Source organism: Ornithorhynchus anatinus, chromosome 9, assembly GCF_004115215.2.
Source record: "Ornithorhynchus anatinus isolate Pmale09 chromosome 9, mOrnAna1.pri.v4, whole genome shotgun sequence".
Lineage (NCBI taxonomy): Eukaryota > Metazoa > Chordata > Mammalia > Monotremata > Ornithorhynchidae > Ornithorhynchus > Ornithorhynchus anatinus.
In genome coordinates this window covers 38,338,409-38,355,955 of record NC_041736.1, presented here as the reverse complement: position 1 = coordinate 38,355,955, position 17,547 = coordinate 38,338,409, and the positions used below count along the sequence as shown (strand labels likewise).

General features: G+C 44.3%; 1 protein-coding gene across 1 annotated transcript in view; it reads left to right on the top strand.

Annotated features, from left to right (window-relative positions):
- Positions 1–17,547, top strand: part of LCLAT1 (lysocardiolipin acyltransferase 1) — a 201,084-nt gene that overhangs the window by 78,226 nt on the left and 105,311 nt on the right. Inside the window, 1 exon segment of the mRNA XM_029072100.1 lies at positions 12,390–12,561. Coding sequence (XP_028927933.1) covers positions 12,394–12,561 — 168 coding nt within the window. The 5' untranslated portion in view covers positions 12,390–12,393.

Here is a 17,547-nt window from a genome sequence, read left to right as displayed (position 1 = left end):
ACATCTGGCAGAGGTGGGATTAGAACCCAGGTCCTCTGACTGCCAGATATCTGTGTTCTTTCCACTAGATCATGCTGCCCCGTTGCATTGAGTCTTGCTACCTAAAAACCTCCAGTAGAGGGGACACCTTCCGGTGTGGGCAGCGTAGGGAGATGTGGCGATGAAACTCCAAGAATCAGTCCTCCCAGAGCACAGCCCTCCATTTTTCATTTTCTTTTTATGGTATTTAAGACCTTACTATGTGCCAGGCACCGTACTAAGCCCTGGGGTAGATACAGGCCAATCAGATTGGACACAGTCCACGTCCTGCTTGAGGCTCAGAGCCTTAATCCCCATTTTACAGATGAGGTAACTGAGGCACAGAGAATTTAAGTGACTCGCTAAAGCTCACATGACAGATGAGTGGCGGAGTTGGGATCGGAACCCAGGTCCTTCTGACTTCCAGGCCCATGCTATCCACTAGACCACGCTGCTCCATCGCACCCAAACTCCTTCCTCCCTCAGGTGAAAGAGCAGCCATCCTTTATCAACTGTAGTACGTCGGTCGTTTTTCTCTTTTCTGCTCATGCCACTGTTGGGCCTTGCTGGTCCGAGGGACTTCTCCAGGAAAAACTTGTTTCAACATTGATCTGTGGTCCAGAATGTTAATTATTAATATGTTTGTCTCCCAATCTCCTCCCTGGATTGCGAACTCCTGGTGGACTGGTGCTGTGACTAATTATTTTTCTCTGAACATTTCCCAAGCCGCTGGTACAGCGATCTGGACAACCTAGGCACTCGATAGTTTTGATAATGATGAATTATGGAGAACAAGGTGAAACCAAGGGTTGACTTGCTGGTGCTTGGCCTTAACATTCATTCGTTCAATCGTATTTATTGAGTGTTTGCTGTGTGCAAAACATTGTACATCATTGGGAAGACCTGGACCCAGCTCCTTTACCCTTTCTCAGCCCTTCTCCATTCAGCTTCTTTGATTAAAATTGATTTCTGCCGATCCCGTCTTCTCCACGTGCTCTTTTACAATACAGAGTGGGCAAGTAAGCGGTGCGTTGTAATTTAAGGCTCTGGGGTAGGGCGACAAACTATTGAAAAACATCAGTGGATTTCGGATTACAGTATTGCAGCATAAGAGAGGCTGTCTGTCCTCGGTAACTGCGGGATACCCGCTCTAAGATCAGACATTGCTGAGTTTTTCTAATGCCCTAAATTGACTGGAAGAGGCACTTTCTCCTTAAGTTAGTATTTGGGAACTGTTTAAACTTCTAAAGTGTGGTCTTTACCATGCACAGTACTAACGTATAAAGGCCAACGCACTTCATTATCTGAAAGTTTTCAGACAGCCTTCCTACAGAAGTTCTTTTAGTACATTTTGCTCCGGACCACAGTCCAAAAAATCACAGGGTAGTGAGAGCTGGAGAAAACACAGCTGACTGCCATTTTACTTGGACAGATCGGTCCAGAAGATCTCATGTTGTTGACTGAGGCTGAGCAAAGGAGGTCTTCCTTTCCAAATTAATTTGATTTATCGCAGCTTCTAAGCATTTGGCAATATCACTTCATAAGGCATGTTGTGAGAGACCAAGTTAAAGGAAAACATGTGCTGATGTACAAAGCCCCTTTTGCTTTTCAGTTTGAAGATAAATTGGCATCAACAACTGAGCCGTAAAGATGTGCGACTTCACTAGATCCTGAAAGGACAGGAAGTCTCCATCGGTAGTCAGTTACAAGCATCTATTGAGCCTCTGCTAGGTGTAGTGAGCTAGGTGCTCGGGGTGGTTGTGAGTGGGTGTGTGTGGGGAGTGGTTTACAAAGGAAAGAAGGTACACGATCCCTAGGCCACAGTAGTTTAAAGGAGGGGAGAGGGGGCAAACGCTTGAACACAAACAGGAACTACACATGCAAAACAGAAGCATAAAACATTCAAAAGAACGTAACGCAAATGACACGAACCAGTAAACAACAACAGAACCGCTCTCCGTGGCCAAAGATAACACGGCTGAGGGTGATCGGTGATCTCTTCGTGGGATGGGGGTTGAAAAAGGAAGTCTCTTTTTATACACGCAGAAAGATAGACAAGCACTTCTGTCAGTCTCCTTGCTCAAAAACAATGAGTCGGGCTTTTCTACAGAGCCACTGAGGTACCAAGGTGACCGGTAAAAAATGGTTTTTGACACCAATGTTGTCCCGCCACTTTATGTAAGTCGTATGTTTTGGACGGGGGAAGGGATACCCTACTCTTAGCAGGATGTGCACTTTGATGTTTTTAGCTCTTCCTCCTCATCCCCATCCAAGCCAACAGCATACATCGCAGGGTGTGGGTGCCCTTTGTATGAAACACCTTTTTCAACTGGTCTCCCCACTCTCTGATGGAAGGAACCGTGTCTCTTACTCAGTTGAAATCCCCTAAGCTTGTAATATAGTGTTCGGCACATAGCGGTTGCTCAATCTAATCAACTGGGCAGTTACTTAATATCCCAGGCATGGACAGACACTCTAGATGAAGTCCAGGGCTCGGGAGGTGGGTAGAGTTTGGAAGGGAGCAGAAAGAAGGCCAGGGAGGTTGCCTGGGTCTTGGGGGAGAAATAATAATGATAATGATGGTATTTGTTAAGCGCTTACTATGTCACAAGCATTGTTCTAAGCACTGAGGTAGCTACAACAAGTTGGATACAGTCCCTGTCCCGCATGGGTCTAAAAGTCTTAGTCCCCATTTTACAAATGAGGTGACTGAGACCCAGAGAAGTGAAATGACTTGCCCACTGTCACACAACAGACAAGTGGCAGAGCCCAGATTAGAACCCAGGTCCTTCTGACTCCCGGGCCTGTGCTCTACCCAGTAGGCCCCGCTGCTTCTGTAGTAAGCACTTACTGTGTGTAGAGCACTGTGCCAAGTGGTGGGAGAGAATACACAGGTGGACATTAGACATGATCCCTGTCCCTTGGGGTGAGTCACCTAATCTAAAAATTAAAAGGGCCAGAAAGTCCTGGTGACAGACACATAAAGAAACATGATTCAAAAGCACTAAGATAAATCAAGACAAAACAGTTTAATAGGGTATCAGAATGCTCCTAGTTAGCCCCATTTGCACGACCACGTTATGTTGTAGCCTCTTTCTCAAATTCAAGGAACCAATCTGTGTTGAGCCTTGAAAAATCAGTTTGCCTTGAGTAAATTGAAACTTGTGAAGGAGCATGGCCTAGTGGAAAGAGCACAGGTGGGAAAATCAGAAGTCCTGGGTTCTAATCCCAGCTCTGCCACTTGGCTGCTGTGGGTCCTTGGGCAAGTCACTTAAGTTCTCTGTATCTGTTTCCTCATCTGTAAAATGGGAGTAAGTCCTACTCCCTCAGACTGTGAGCCCCTTGTAGGGATTGTGTCCGATCTGATTAGCTCCTATCTATCCCAGTGTTTAGTGCAGTGCTTGCCACATAATAAGAGCTTAACAAATACCACATTTATAATTTTTAAATTCTCTATATGCTATTTTGGAGCAGGAAGGCTTAATTGTTTCTTTAGGTTGAACTAGTCCCTTGAGCCATCTGAAGAAGTGTGGCGTTATAGCGCAGTACTTGGATACTGTACATTTAAAAGCAGAGATTGAAAGTTTCGAGTTGCTCTTGAACAAACCGCCCTCAAAGAATGGACCTGCTTCGGAGAGCTTTATAAAGGCAAAGCTTCTCCCACCATCTATCTCTGGAAGAGAAACTGTACCAGGATGGGCATTTGTGACTTCAACAAGTATTTATGAAGCACATAACCTTGTATTAAGGGCTTCTTGCTATCTGCTGTATTTTTATGGCTCCTTCCACCTCCCATTTTAAACAATCCAGAACTTCAGTTTGGGGACATGTTTCGGTGTTTAATCACCCTCAGCTTTAAGAAATTCTCCCTTGTGTTTAACCAAACTTTCCGGAGAGATGGAGACCGAAAGGTCAAGGAACTCATTGTAATAACTCTTTATATTCTTGGACAACTCGAGTCACCAGTTAGCCTTCTCCTTTTCAAACTAAACAACCCCTTTAACCTTTACCAGTTTTCCATCTTCTTAATCATTTTGTCCCTCTTTGGACTCCCTCTGCCTACTCCACATCCTTCTTAAAATGAGAAAGATATTATTTTAATAAAGGCCTGAACAGTGCCTCATCTAATGCAAGGATTGTTCCTCACTCTTTTTATGGGAAACTCCTCTTAATACACACCCGTATACGGCTTGTAAGACCCCTCAGATTGTTTTGTCATCCCCAGCTTGTAATGGTATAATTTAGAGGGTTTTTTTCTTTTAAGCATTATTAAGAGCCTTTATTGAGCCGTCACTCAATCAGTGGTATTTATTGAGTATTCTCTGTGTAAAGAGTAAAATAATACTGATAATTATGGTATTTGTTAAGCACTTACTATGTGCTAAGCACTGTTCTAAGCACTGCGGTAGATACAAGGTAATCAGGTTGGACGCAGGCCGGTCCCACAGGAGTCTCACACTCTTAATCCCCATAGCCCCATTTTGCAGATGAGGTAACTGAGGCACAGAGAAGTTAAGTGACTTGCAGCAAAATTGGTAGACACATTCCCTCCCCACAAGACTGTACATCTAGAGATCGCCTATTGTTTGGAAAGAACTTTACCAAAACCTTTAGGAGCATACGGTGGAAATGTCATCCCTACCATTAAGGACTATATAGTCTAATAGTGGAGCCAGTACATATAGATTGACCAATGCATTATGGAGTGTGATAAGTATGGCAATAGAAGTAAATAGACATAAATTCAGGAGTGCTGAGATCAGGCATACCTTGATTGGCAAATGGCAGGGCAGAGATTTTAAGCTATCTTAAAACTTAAATTTTTTCCTAATGAACTTCATTCTGTTCAGTTAGACCAGTTATCTAGATTGACAAGGTCCCTTCAGAGTCAATTCCTATCTTCTGTAGTGGTGGTTCAGTTTGGTATCATGATAAAAACTTAATGAGCAGGTTTTTCGATGCCCATAGATCATTATTAAGTTCCACATCTAACCCCTTTGGGATATGACTTGATTTTCCCTTCTTTCAGTTTGATCATCTGATCGGTCATGTGGAGAGAGAACAAGAGGGAGAAGCAGAGTTGCTTTCCACAAAACTTACTATAGCGTTATAGAACCAAACCTCTGCTGCTGCCCTAAAGATCGGAAGCTTGTTCTAAGCAGGGAGTGTGTCGCGTTTATTGTTATGCTAGACTTTCTCAAGCACTTAGTACAGTGCTTTGCACATAGTAAACACTCAATAAATATGATTGAGTGAATGTCATCATCATCAATATTTTCATCAACAGCATTTATTCAGAGCCATCTGTGGACAAGAGCTCCTGCTCAGCTCTAGACTCATTGTGGACAGGGAATGGATCTATTATATTGTTGTGGTGTACTCTCCCAAGCGCTTAGTACAGTGCTCTGCACACCGTGAGCACTCAGTAAATACCGACTGACTGACTAGATTCTTTGGGAGCATATATTAATTCAGTTCAATTCAATTCGTCATCGATTGAGAATTTACTGGGTTCCAAGGTCTGTAATAAGTGCTTTGGAGAGACAGTATAACAATAAACAGATACATCCCCTGTCCACAAAGAGCTTAGAGTCTAAACGTATGAAATAAGTTCCCTCCCTTTTCATAGGACCAACAGCAGGGCTCCAAAAAAATACCACAGAGGGATTCATTGGTTCCCCTGCCTCATGTTTCTTCCCACTTGGGTCTCTTTTCTCTGATTCTGCAAAGATCATCCTTTTAAATCACCTTTCAAACCCTGTCCTCCCGACCCTTGACTTCTCCCGAAACCACTGATGGGCACCAGGTGCCAGCTCGGTAATTCATTCATTCACTGGTATTTATTGAGCGCTTACTATGTGCAGAGCACTGTACTAAGCGCCTGGAATGAACAAGTCGGCAACAGATAGAGACAGTCCCTGCCGTTTGACGGGCTTACGGTCTAATCGGGGGAGACAGCTCTGTTCAGGTGTGGGGCAGAGTGGCAGAGATGCCTGGCCTTGCACCTGAAATAACAGCGAGGACTGGAGAGGAAACGTGAACAGTAGCCAAGCAACGGAATGCCACCTTCTGCCCCGATTGCAATGTTTTCTCATAATTATTTTCATGAGTATCATTTGGGATAGAATCCCTGCCTGAAGCCTATTTAGATTTCAGTGTTGGGTACTTTCTTGACTGATACCTCAGAAATCATCAATTTGAAAAAATAAACTATTGGCTTTGTACCCTGCTGATTTTAGAATAAATATAGGTACACATTTGTATGTATTCAGATGTATAAACATTCTCTGAGCACTTTTTTTTAACTGTACCATTTTTTACGATTCTCCTGTTTGCCATGATCTGGCAGTTGTCTAGATATCACATGTCTAGTTTTTTTTGGCTTGATTTTTTTTTTTTTGGATATGGTATTTGTTGAGCACTTACTATGTGCCAGGCACTGTACTAAACTCGGAGGTAGCCACAAGCTGGTCAGGTTGGACACAGTCCATGCCCAACATGGGGCTCAAAGTCTTAATCCTCCTTTTACAGATGAGGTAACTGAGGCCTGAAGAAGTGAAGTGAGTAGCCCGAGGTCACACAGCCGACAAGTGGTGGAGCCGGGATTAGAACCCAGGTCCTTCTGACTCCTAAGCCCAGACTCTATCCACTAGGCCCCACTGCTTCTCAGTTTTTTGATCACCCTTGGACTATTTCGTAACAACAGCGGTCATAAAACCAAACAGATAGACAACACACAGAAGTTCTATCTTAGTCATCTCTATAAACTTTCCTGGAAATCGGAATATTAAGGGCGGTGCCATTTTCTTCTTTTGTGTCTAAGGATTATTCCCCAGTTACTTTTCATATTTCTTGTTGGTTCCTGGACCATTACCCTGAGAAGTTAACTGTAGCCACAAAACAACATGCATTATTTTGCAGTAACTGAGCAATTAGGTTAACTCACTGCTTCCTTTAAATGTCTAAACATAATTCAGAGAATGTTACATGGTAGATTTCAAAGTTTTCTGATAAATAGGGACATTTTATGGTAAATAGGGACCTCATTTCTCTGCTTTCTTCCCATATTCCAGTCTCTCCTCCAGCTGATGCACGTGAACTGTTATTTTAATAAAGGAATTCGTGTTGAAGACAGAAATTAGGGAAGCAAATGTTTATTTTTAGATCTACCTTACCAATGTTTAAAGAATTCTGCCGTGACCTTTGAAGGGTTTTTTTCCCTCTTTTTCCTGTAGTTGCCATTCAAAGAGATTTAGGGAAAATATTTTGTTTCGAAATGCTCTTTTTCATTATAACCAACCTTAAAAGTTTCTTTTTATATCACACTGTAGAGAAAGGGAGCTTTGGCATCATAAAAACAACTTGGAAAAAACATTTTATATAAAATGTATTATGTGGGTTTCAGGATACGTAATTTAATGAATTCGTCTTTTAAACTGTCTTTCCCTGCTTTATTTCCAAACATCAGTTTCCTGTTTTTCAAGTTCATAAGGATCCCAAAACACTATCATTTGCTGAAGAATTTAGCAAACCAACTGAAGAGCTTGACTTGTACTTAACCTTTCAGTTCATAAAAAGCCAGTTTGGATGGCCCGAAATGTCTGAAAAACTAGCTATTTTTAGATTCCAATTTAGAGAATGATCATTTCCAGACTTTTTTTTTTTTTTAATCTCCATTCTGTCTGTGAAATTGCAAAAGCTTTTAGTCCACAGCAACCCTTGGGGAATTGTTTTGAACTTTATTCCTACAAACCTGCTTCTCGGTTATTGTTTTGCTATACATGCATTCACATGGATCTACATAAGAGTTATATCTAGAGTGGATATCGGGTATCATAGATCTAGGGAAGGGACTATAGTTTCCTAAACTTTCAGAACTCTGCACATAGTAAGCGCTCAATAAATCCATTGATGATGATAAGTTTCAAGCCCGTTATGTTGAGAAAAGCAGTGTCCGACACTGCCTTGTTCCACTCTACGGTGGAAAATAGCTGGTGAGATGTCACCCCAAGGCATCAGTGGAGACGTTCTCATTCAGTGCTTTCTAAGACTGCAAACGCTCTGTTACCGATTTGTACGTTCTGTTACCGATTTGTACATTCCAAGCGCTTAGTACAGTGCTCTGCACATAGTAAGCGCTCAATAAATACTAGTGAATGAATGAAAAGCTATAGTAGTAGCTTCATCCCATTCTGTAGAGCCAATAACATCCGTCCAACCCCACCCAAATTTCTGCAGCTCTCATGTGGTGATAATGCTGATAGGTCTTTAAAATCCAACTTTTCAGCTGCTTTTGAGAAGCAGCATGGCCTAGTGGATAGAGCAGGGGCCTGGGAGTCAGAAGGACCTGGGTTCTAATTCCCGACCCCTCCACTTGTCTGCTGTGTGCCCGTGGGCAAGTCGCTTCCCTTCTCTGTGCCTCAGTTCCACATCTGTAATTCGGGATTAAGACTGTGAGCCCCATGTGGAACAGGGACTGTGTCCAACCTGATTAGCCTGTATCTGCCCTAACACTTAGAACAATGCCTGTCACATAAGCGCTAAACAAATGCCCTTAAAAAAAAATGGTGCAGAAATAGTGCGCACTAATGCTTTTAATGTTTTTTTTTTAAACCAAAGCTCTTCACCTGCCCAAAGTTATCCCTTAATAATGAAACAGGAACAGTTTGGGATATTTTTATAGGTGGTCCACAAGGGTTTCTTGTGTTCCGCTAGACTCAAGCCGGTGTGAGCAGGGAGTGTGTCTGTTACACTGAACTCTCCCAAGTGCTCAGTACATTCAGTAAATGTGATTGATTTTTTCCCCCTTTCTCCCACTTTATTCTGTTGAGAATTTTCTTCTAGAAAGTACTTTTTATTCACATTTATTTTTGATTCACCTCCCAGTAACATCTGCAAGGCCAGGAAATGTGTGAGAGGATTGGGTAATAACAGCTGCTGGCAAGTGAACTGAAGTTGGACATAAGCAAGCAGGACTGAGATATTAAAGGCGTAATGAAATATTGTCCAGGGAGTGAAATAGGAAGCTTTAACGAGACTCCAGTGCAAGCAGGAAAGCCAGCGTGATCGTCAGCAATCCGGAGAAGGTTCCTCTCCCTGAACAGAGATTTTGGAAAGAATTTAAGATTAAAAGTTCGAGTTGCTGCAAGTGGCAATATAAGTGTGGCAAAGGCCTCTCTTTCTGTGCAGTGGAGATTGAAATGGTGGTTATATAGAGATTTATAGTATTTTTTGAGAAACCAGGGCCAAGACGTCTTTGGCAGTGGCATCATCTTCATATACGTAGGACAGCGGTATATCAGTTGATGGATAGGTGCACATCCATGTAAAATTATATTTTTTATTAGGTTTCTACCTCTTTGGTGATATCCAGTCAACGTCACAGCCGAGCTCCCTTCTCTGAGTCGTGATGGATAGGCTCTGAGCTATCTTCCCAAAGTTGTAGTTGGAGTCATTCTTCTGCAAATGTTATGCTTATGCACTTGAAGCTGATCTGCCACTTTTCTGGCCATCCAGCTTTATGAGATTATCCTGTACTTAATCCTCAGCAGCTGGTACGTTGTCACCATGTGGCAGAAACTGTCCGAATGTGATGATTTCACTGGTGATACCTCTTGTAGATCACTTTTGAAAAAATGGAAAATGAAACCAATCTCAGTATGGATTCCGTAGGATCCCTAGCACCTACGCTTTTCATCCAGAAAAGAACCGATTATCCCAACCCTCGGCTTCCTGTTTTCACTCAAGTATCCATTGCGATGGTAGTTCTTTTTTCTTTATATATACAAGGATGGCTGATCTTGTTACAATCATACATATTTCAAACAATATTTTGAAAATATAAATACGTTTATGTCTACTGGTTCCCTTTTACCTCCAATAACACATTTTATTGACCCCTTCTAAGAATGTCAACCAGTTTAGTGAGTCCCATTTTTCGAAGTGAAACCCCATGCTGTCCCTCCCCCAGAAGTTGTGGTCATCAGAGCAGTTACTGATTTCTGAACTTTGTTTTAGGTTCTGCTAGTTTGTTTAATTCCTGTCAATAATTCACAGGCTCATTCTTCTTGAAGATGGACAACTGATCTTTCAATTACTCCAGCATGCGATATTCTGGCAGATTTGTTTGGGATAAAGAATATTATACAAGCTGTCTGTCCTTAGACTTATGGGCGCAGTTGGTTCTGAAACCTGCTTTTAGGTCTGAGCATCATGTTTCGGGAACGAGTTTTCCCTCTAGGAACAGCGTCATAAATGGAAGATATGTTCTTGAACCAAGGTCAGATAACCAATTTCTTTCGGGACTACCCACAATTGCGGAGTCAAACTACAGTAATATATTTATATCGAGATGGAGATGTTCCGTGATTGGGGACCCAAATTTTGCTAGACGTGACTCCGGTGACTCTACCTGGTGAATATGGGTAGCCCCAGGTTTCCCCCTCTGTTCTCCCATCCTTTTTAAACCTTTACTCCCCCAACAACCTTCCCGTCGCAACTTTCAAATTCATTTCCTCAGAACCCCGTATGTATTCCTCACAGCACAAACAATTCTCTAATCCCCCTGCAGCATGTCACCCTGCTCCTCAGTTTAGAACCACTTTTGAAATATCCTTTTCCCAGTCTTTTTTCTCAGTTGGACCCAATCTTCTCCAGGCGCAGTCCCTCAACCCCACCTACCCCCCCGTCACTGCCACAGCCATGGGGACCGGACAGGGCTGGCCCCGGGAGAAGACCGCTGTCACCCTCCTCCGTGGCTTGTGGTGGTCTGACAGTCTGAGGAGGGAAAGGAAACCCTCTCGTGATCTGGAGTGGGGGCTAGGACGGTAGTTAGGGAAGTGGCCAATGTGGCTGTGAAACAAAAAAAAAAATTCAAAACGTGGCCCTGGGGATGGAGTTGAGGATGTGAGGGGAGAGTGTGTGTGCGTGTGGCACAGAATATAATAATAATGTTGGTATTTGTTAAGCGCTTACTATGTGCCGAGCACTGTTCTACGCGCTGGGGTAGACACAGGGAATCAGGATGTCCCACGTGGGGCTCACAGTCTTAATCCCCATTTACAGATGAGGTAACTGAGGCACAGAGAAGTTAAGTGACTTGCCCACGGTCACACAGCTGACAGGTGCAGAGCTGGGATTCGAACTCATGACCTCTGCCTCCAAGCCCCATGCTCTTTCCACTGAGCCAACGCTGCTTCTCTAAGCCACAGGTCAGCAGATTTTGGGGGAAAGGAAGGGTGTATAAAGAGGAGTAATGGAGCAGAGGGGGAGATGCAAGAATGCCCGAGGAGCTGCAACTTCCTCGTACCTACCGGGTGGAATCACGCAAGGAATGTCACCTGTCTACTTATCCCCGCACCTACAGACATCAGGCAGCAGACAACTCCCGTGGCTTAAAGGAGATTAGTGTTGTAAAGTTGGATCCTAATCGTTTCGTAAAGCAGAACTGGGTTACCCTGAGAACATCGTAAGTTCTCTTGTCGTTTGCTTACACCTCGAAGCAGCGTGGCGCAGTGGAAAGAGCACGGGCTTGGAGTCAGGGCTCATGAGTTCGAATCCCAGCTCTGCCACTGGTCAGCTTTGTGACTGTGGGCGAGTCACTTCACTTCTCTGTGCCTCAGTTCCCTCGTCTGTAAAATGGGGATTAAGACTGTGAGCCCCACGTGGGACAACCTGATTCCCCTGTGTTTACCCCAGCGCTTAGAACAGTGCCTCTGCACATAGTAACGCTTAACAAATACCAACATTACTATTATTATTAAGCAGTGTAAGTCAAGGGATTGCCCGTGTCCAATCAGAGGACCTGGTTCTAATCCTGACTCCACCATTTGCCTGGGGTGGGATCGTGGACATTTCTCTGCGCTTCAGTTTTCTCATCTGTAAAGCGGAGATTATATACCTCTTATTCCTCATACTTAATAATAATAATGATGTTGGTATTTATTAAGCGCTTACTATGTGCAGAGCACTGTTCTAAAGCGCTGAGGGAGATACGGGGTAATCAGGTCGTCCACGTGAGGCTCACAGTTAATCCCCATTTGACAGATGAGGTAACTGAGGCACAGAGAAGGGAAGTGACTTGCCCACAGTCACCCAGCTGACAAGTGGCAGAGCCGGGATTCGAACTCATGACCTCTGACTCCGAAGCCCAGGTTCTTTCCACTGAGCCCCGCAGCTTCCCCTCACTTAGACAGTGAGCCCCATACGGGACAACGTCCAACCTGATTTTCCCATATCTAACTCCAGTGCCCGGTACACAGTGGTTGGCACATAAGCCGCTTAACGAACGTCGCTATCATTATTATTGAGGCAGTACATTTAGAGAATCAGAATGAAGAGTAACAATGTATGTTGGTTTTAATGTCTTTCAGAGCCATGGTGTCATGGAAGGGGATTTACTTCATACTCACTCTATTTTGGGGAAGCTTTTTCGGCAGTGTTTTCATGCTGAGTCCTTTCCATACCTCTGATGTTTGTCTCGCATACTGGTACCGCTGGATGACCAGTCGTCTTGTGGCCTCCTGGCTCACCTTCCAGTGGTAAGTCAGGCCATTGTGCCCTGGTTTGTAGCGTACAACCCAGATGGGGTGATTGATGGGTTGTATAGCAAAGGGTGATATCATCTCCGTTACCCGCCACGAAATGTGATGAATCTTCCATGCACAGCTTTCTGTGTGGAGGTTGATTCGCTTGTACATTCAACTATTTACTTTGGTCCACTCCAGTTGTAAATATTTTTTGTGCCTTTCTACCCCTGTCAGAAGCCAGCAGGGTAATGTCACATAGTAAAGTGTACACGAGACGACAGTGTTTGTTTTGCTTCTGTTAACCATGCGGGACCTATTTATGGCCGAAGTGACCACATTATAGTAATAATATTGATAACAATTGTGATGTTTATAAGTGCTTACTATGTGCCAAGCCACTGTAAAATAAACATAAATTGTGGTATTGTTAAGCGCTTACTACTGCAAAGCACTGTTCTAAGCGCTGGGGGGATACAAGGTGATCAGGTGGTCCCACCGTGGGGGCTCAGGGTTTTAATCCCCATTTGACAGATGAGGTAACTGAGGCACAGAGAAGTTAAGTGACTCGCCCAGGGTCACACAGCTGACTAGCGGCGGAGTGGGGATTAGAAACCCGTGATCTCTGACTCCCAGCCCGCACTCTTTTCCACTGAGCCACGCTGCTTCTCTAAGCACTGTACTAAGCGCTGGGGTGGGATACAAGCAAATTGGGTTGGACACAGTCCCTGTCCCAAGTGGGACTCACAGTGTCAATCCCCATTTTACAGATGAGGTCCCTGAGGCCCAGCGAAGTGAAGTGACGGAGCTGGGATTGCAACCCACGACTTTCTGACTCCCAGGCCCGCGCTCTATCCACTACGCCACGTGATGTTGTTTCTCTGGTCCCACTCTCTGGCTTTCGTAGCTGCCGTGGTCTTGACTGCCCATGTTTAGCCAGCTATTTCAATCATTGATGAACGATATTTTTCAAGTGCTTCCTGTGGGCCAGAGCACCGTAGTAATCCTTGAGAGGGTACAGTACGGAAGGATTGGTCGACACGGAGGTGAATAGTCTAGAGCTATTTTTCAGTGTTCCTGCTGAGCCTATCCACCGAAGTGACTCGTCCGTGAAAAACCTGCAGCGCTAATGTTGTAGCCCCAGCAGGCAGAACTGGGACTAGAACCCAGGGTCTTCTGACTCCCAGAACAGCACCTTTTTCACTGGACCAACAGCAGTACTATATAACAAAAATATTATGACAGTTTGGGAAGTGGCATTCGTTTCCACGCTATTTCAATTGCCTCATCTCCGCAAACTTAAAGGGACACTTCTTTGTCTTCTCTTCCTAGGAGAGAAGGAAAAGTAATGAGGCCAGAAGTAACCAGATGTTAGGAATTTGAACGGGCCGAAATTGCCATAGCACTGATGTAACTAGGAAAGCCAGTTGTTGAAATTCCCTAAAATGGTTTTTGAATCAAAACCTTGGAGGAGAAGGGGAGGATGTTGAAAATGGTGGGGAAAACACCAAAAGTAGTCTGATTAAAAGCAAGGAGAACCGGAAGTTTCTATCCCAGAACTTTGATCCTCCAATTAGTGAGATTTTGAATCATAAATTTCAAGGGTGAAGAATGCCAGCGATCCCGTTGGAGTCAAGAGCCATAGATTGAACTTGAACTTTTAACCGAGGGACAATTTGGAATAGTCGATTGAGCTGGTGAAAGGAAGAGACAGTTGCAGTTGAATCTTATTATAAAACAATGATTATTTCAAAGCCACTAATAAGTAAAACCACGTATAGCAGGTATTATTGAATGGTGCAAAATAGTATTATTTACAACTTGTCAGCAGTACGGCCTTTCTCCGAGGTTTGAGTATGGGGATTTATATCAGGTTTGATTTTATTTAATAGCTTTAGCATTAAGGGACTATAACGGGTGATAAATCGGGATGTGAAAACAACAGCTGTGGAGAAAAGAAAATAAAAACGGTGGAATTGGACTGGGAAAAGTAATTTAAAATTCTCTGGGACGGAGGACTCTGCAAAGAAATCTCTGAGCGTGGAAAGGCAATGAAATTACTATTTTTTTAAATCTTGAAACTACATGGTACTATGCCCGGCTCTATACAAAAAAGTGACTCTAAAATGCGGCAGTCACTGCCCGTTAGGACAGAGAAAATAGAGGGATTGATAGCTCATCCAAATGCGAAGGAGGAGGGCTCTGGTGTTTTTCAGTTAGCAGTAGCGGTATTTATTAAGCACTTAGAGTGTGTCCAGAGTACTGTACTCAAGTGCTGGAAAAGATTACACAGGTGGGAATTAGACACGGTTGCTGTCTCTCGAGGGACTCACAGTCTAAAATGAAATGGAGAGGGACTGGCGACAGATATGTAAGGAGAGAGTTGGTTTGCAGTGCAATGAATGCTTGCGTTGATTCAGTTGTACTCGAGTGCTTAATGCACTGTGCTGAGTGCCTGGAGAGTGGAATGTGTGAGGGGTTCTTGAGGAGAGAGGAGAGGCATCGGAGTTAAAGTCAGAAGTGGCCCGAACTGTGCAGTTACAGCCACGGGTCAATATTCTGCTTGCCCGGACTTGATCTCTTGCCGCTAGCTGAAGGAGCACGTCTGGCTCGAAGATCTTCTCTCTTTCTCCACTTACCTCCGCCGCTGCTTCTGATCCAGCAGCCTCTCCCCCCCCCAAATCACCGGTTTGGGATTCAAAAGGGAAGCGGGGAAGAGGGAACTGCTCCACCAATTGACCGCACCCTTGCCTGATTGACTGGAGTTCAGCATCACCAGGTGCGGTTGCTACGACGGCTGTCACTGTTCGGTGTCCAGAAGTCCCAACCCGGACCCCGAGGAAATCTGGGTAGCCAGCGCTGTCGGGGTTTGGCAGCATCGACAAGCAGCGTGGCTCAGTGGAAAGAGTCTGGGCTTGGGGGGCCGAGGTCACGGGTTCGAATGCCGGCTCTGCCGCTTGTCAGCTGTGTGACTGTGGGTAGGTCACGTCACTTCTCTGGGCCTCAGTTCCCTCATCTGTAAAATGGGGATTAACTGTGAGCCCCACGTGGGACTACCTGATTACCCTGTTTCTACCCCAGCGCTTAGAACAGTGCTCTGCACAAAGTAAGCGCTTAACAAATGCCAACATTATTAAGGAGACCAGTCGGTCATTCAGTCACGCATATTTATTGATCCCTTACTCTGTGCAGAGCACTGTGCTAAGCGCGTGGGAGAAGACAGTAGAACAATAAAAGACGCATTCCCTACCCACAACGAGCTAGGGGACTGTAAGCTAGACCACTCTGGAGAACGAGAACTAGACCGCTCTAGACTACTCTGGAGAAGGTAAGGGGCACTAAACTAGGGACGCCCAGAGGCAGTAGACTAGACGCCAGCCAGTAGCGGTACCCACCTGGAGTTTCATCCATCTTTTCCTACCAGCACGGCTTCCACTATGGGCCAAGGGCACATCTCAGCGGACATAATAATAATAATAATTATGGTATCTGTTAAGCGCTCACTATGTGCAGAGCACCGTTCTAAGCGCCGGGGTAGATACAGGGTGATCAGATTGTCCCACGTGGGGCTCACACTTTTTAATCCCCATTTTTACAGATGAGGTACTGAGGCACAGCGAAGTTAAGTGACTTGCCCAAGGTCACGCAACAGACAAGTGGCAGAGCCGGGACAAGTGAGTCTCAGGAAGGACAATCTCTGGGTTAGATCGTGGCGAGGGAGCAGTGTGCATGAGTGAGGCCAAACTAGGTATCTTTTCCGTCTCTCCCTTTGTCCGGCAGGCAAGATTCCAACAGCGAGAGATGAGGCTGAAGCAGAGTGAATAGGTTGAGCGGAATGATCCAAGCTAATCCGATCAGACGCAGCCCCTGTCCCACAAGAGGCACTCAGTGTAAATAGGAGGGAGAACAGGACTTCATCCCCATTTTACAGTTGAGGAAACTGAGGCACAGGGAATTTAAGTGGCTTGCCCAGGGTCACACAGTAGACTGTGAAACTGGGATTGGAATCCAGGTCCTCCGACTCCCAGGCCCGAGCACTTTCCACCAGGCCAAGCTGCTTACCACCTTTCTCGGTTCACTCATTCGGCCGTCAGGGAAACGGAGATATTTGGTTGAGAGCCTGGAATTCAATTCAGAAATTTCCGACTCTCAGAATGCCATTTGGCAAATAAGGTCGATGTTAAAATCTCCTTGTTATAATATTTAATTCCCAGTCCTTTCCATTGTTGAAAGTGATGACTCATATTGACATTCGGTGAGCAATAATCTGATTAGAAGTGAAGGTTTTTTTACTAACAATGTTCCGTAAAATGGAACACGTAATAAATACCAGCCACCCTTGTGGAGGTATCTGTGTAAATAATTGTAATACACTGCTGTAGAATCAGGTCAGCCAAAAATGAGGGTGAGTCACGTGTTTCAGAGTCAAAAGGTGAGTTTAGGCGAAGGTCTCACCTTCAGTTTCATACTAGGAAAGACACCGAGAAGTGCCCAGATTCTCTAGATCTATGGAAAACTCCAAATTACTCAAATGAAATGTACACATTGAGCTTGGCGCATAGGGGTGCTGATTGTTACAGAAGAATAGAAATTGGGAATCGAAAGGGGAGAGATGTCATGGATGAGGATTTTCTTTTTACCTCAGCAGAATGAAAATATCTCCTTACTCTGAAGAATGGGTTAGTAGAATAAAAATAAATGGCAATCTCCTGTGGAGGCATTAAAGGATAATTTAATAAAAAAAATACTTTTCCACCCTCAGATGTGGGACGTTCTGGAGGCGTTCAATGCTGTAACGTCCTTCTTTGCTCATTTTTACTAGAGTTTCAGCTAAGTAATATTCTCTTCGAACTAGGATGGGGAACTTCTTTATACTTTGCAAAAGAAAGTTCAGCTTTTAAAAATGAAAAGTTTGCAAAAACCCCCTCAAAAATATCCTGCAGTTTGACTTCCAGAAGCAGCCGTATCTTTTAAAGTATATGCTTCCCCCCGTCCTGTTTGACTT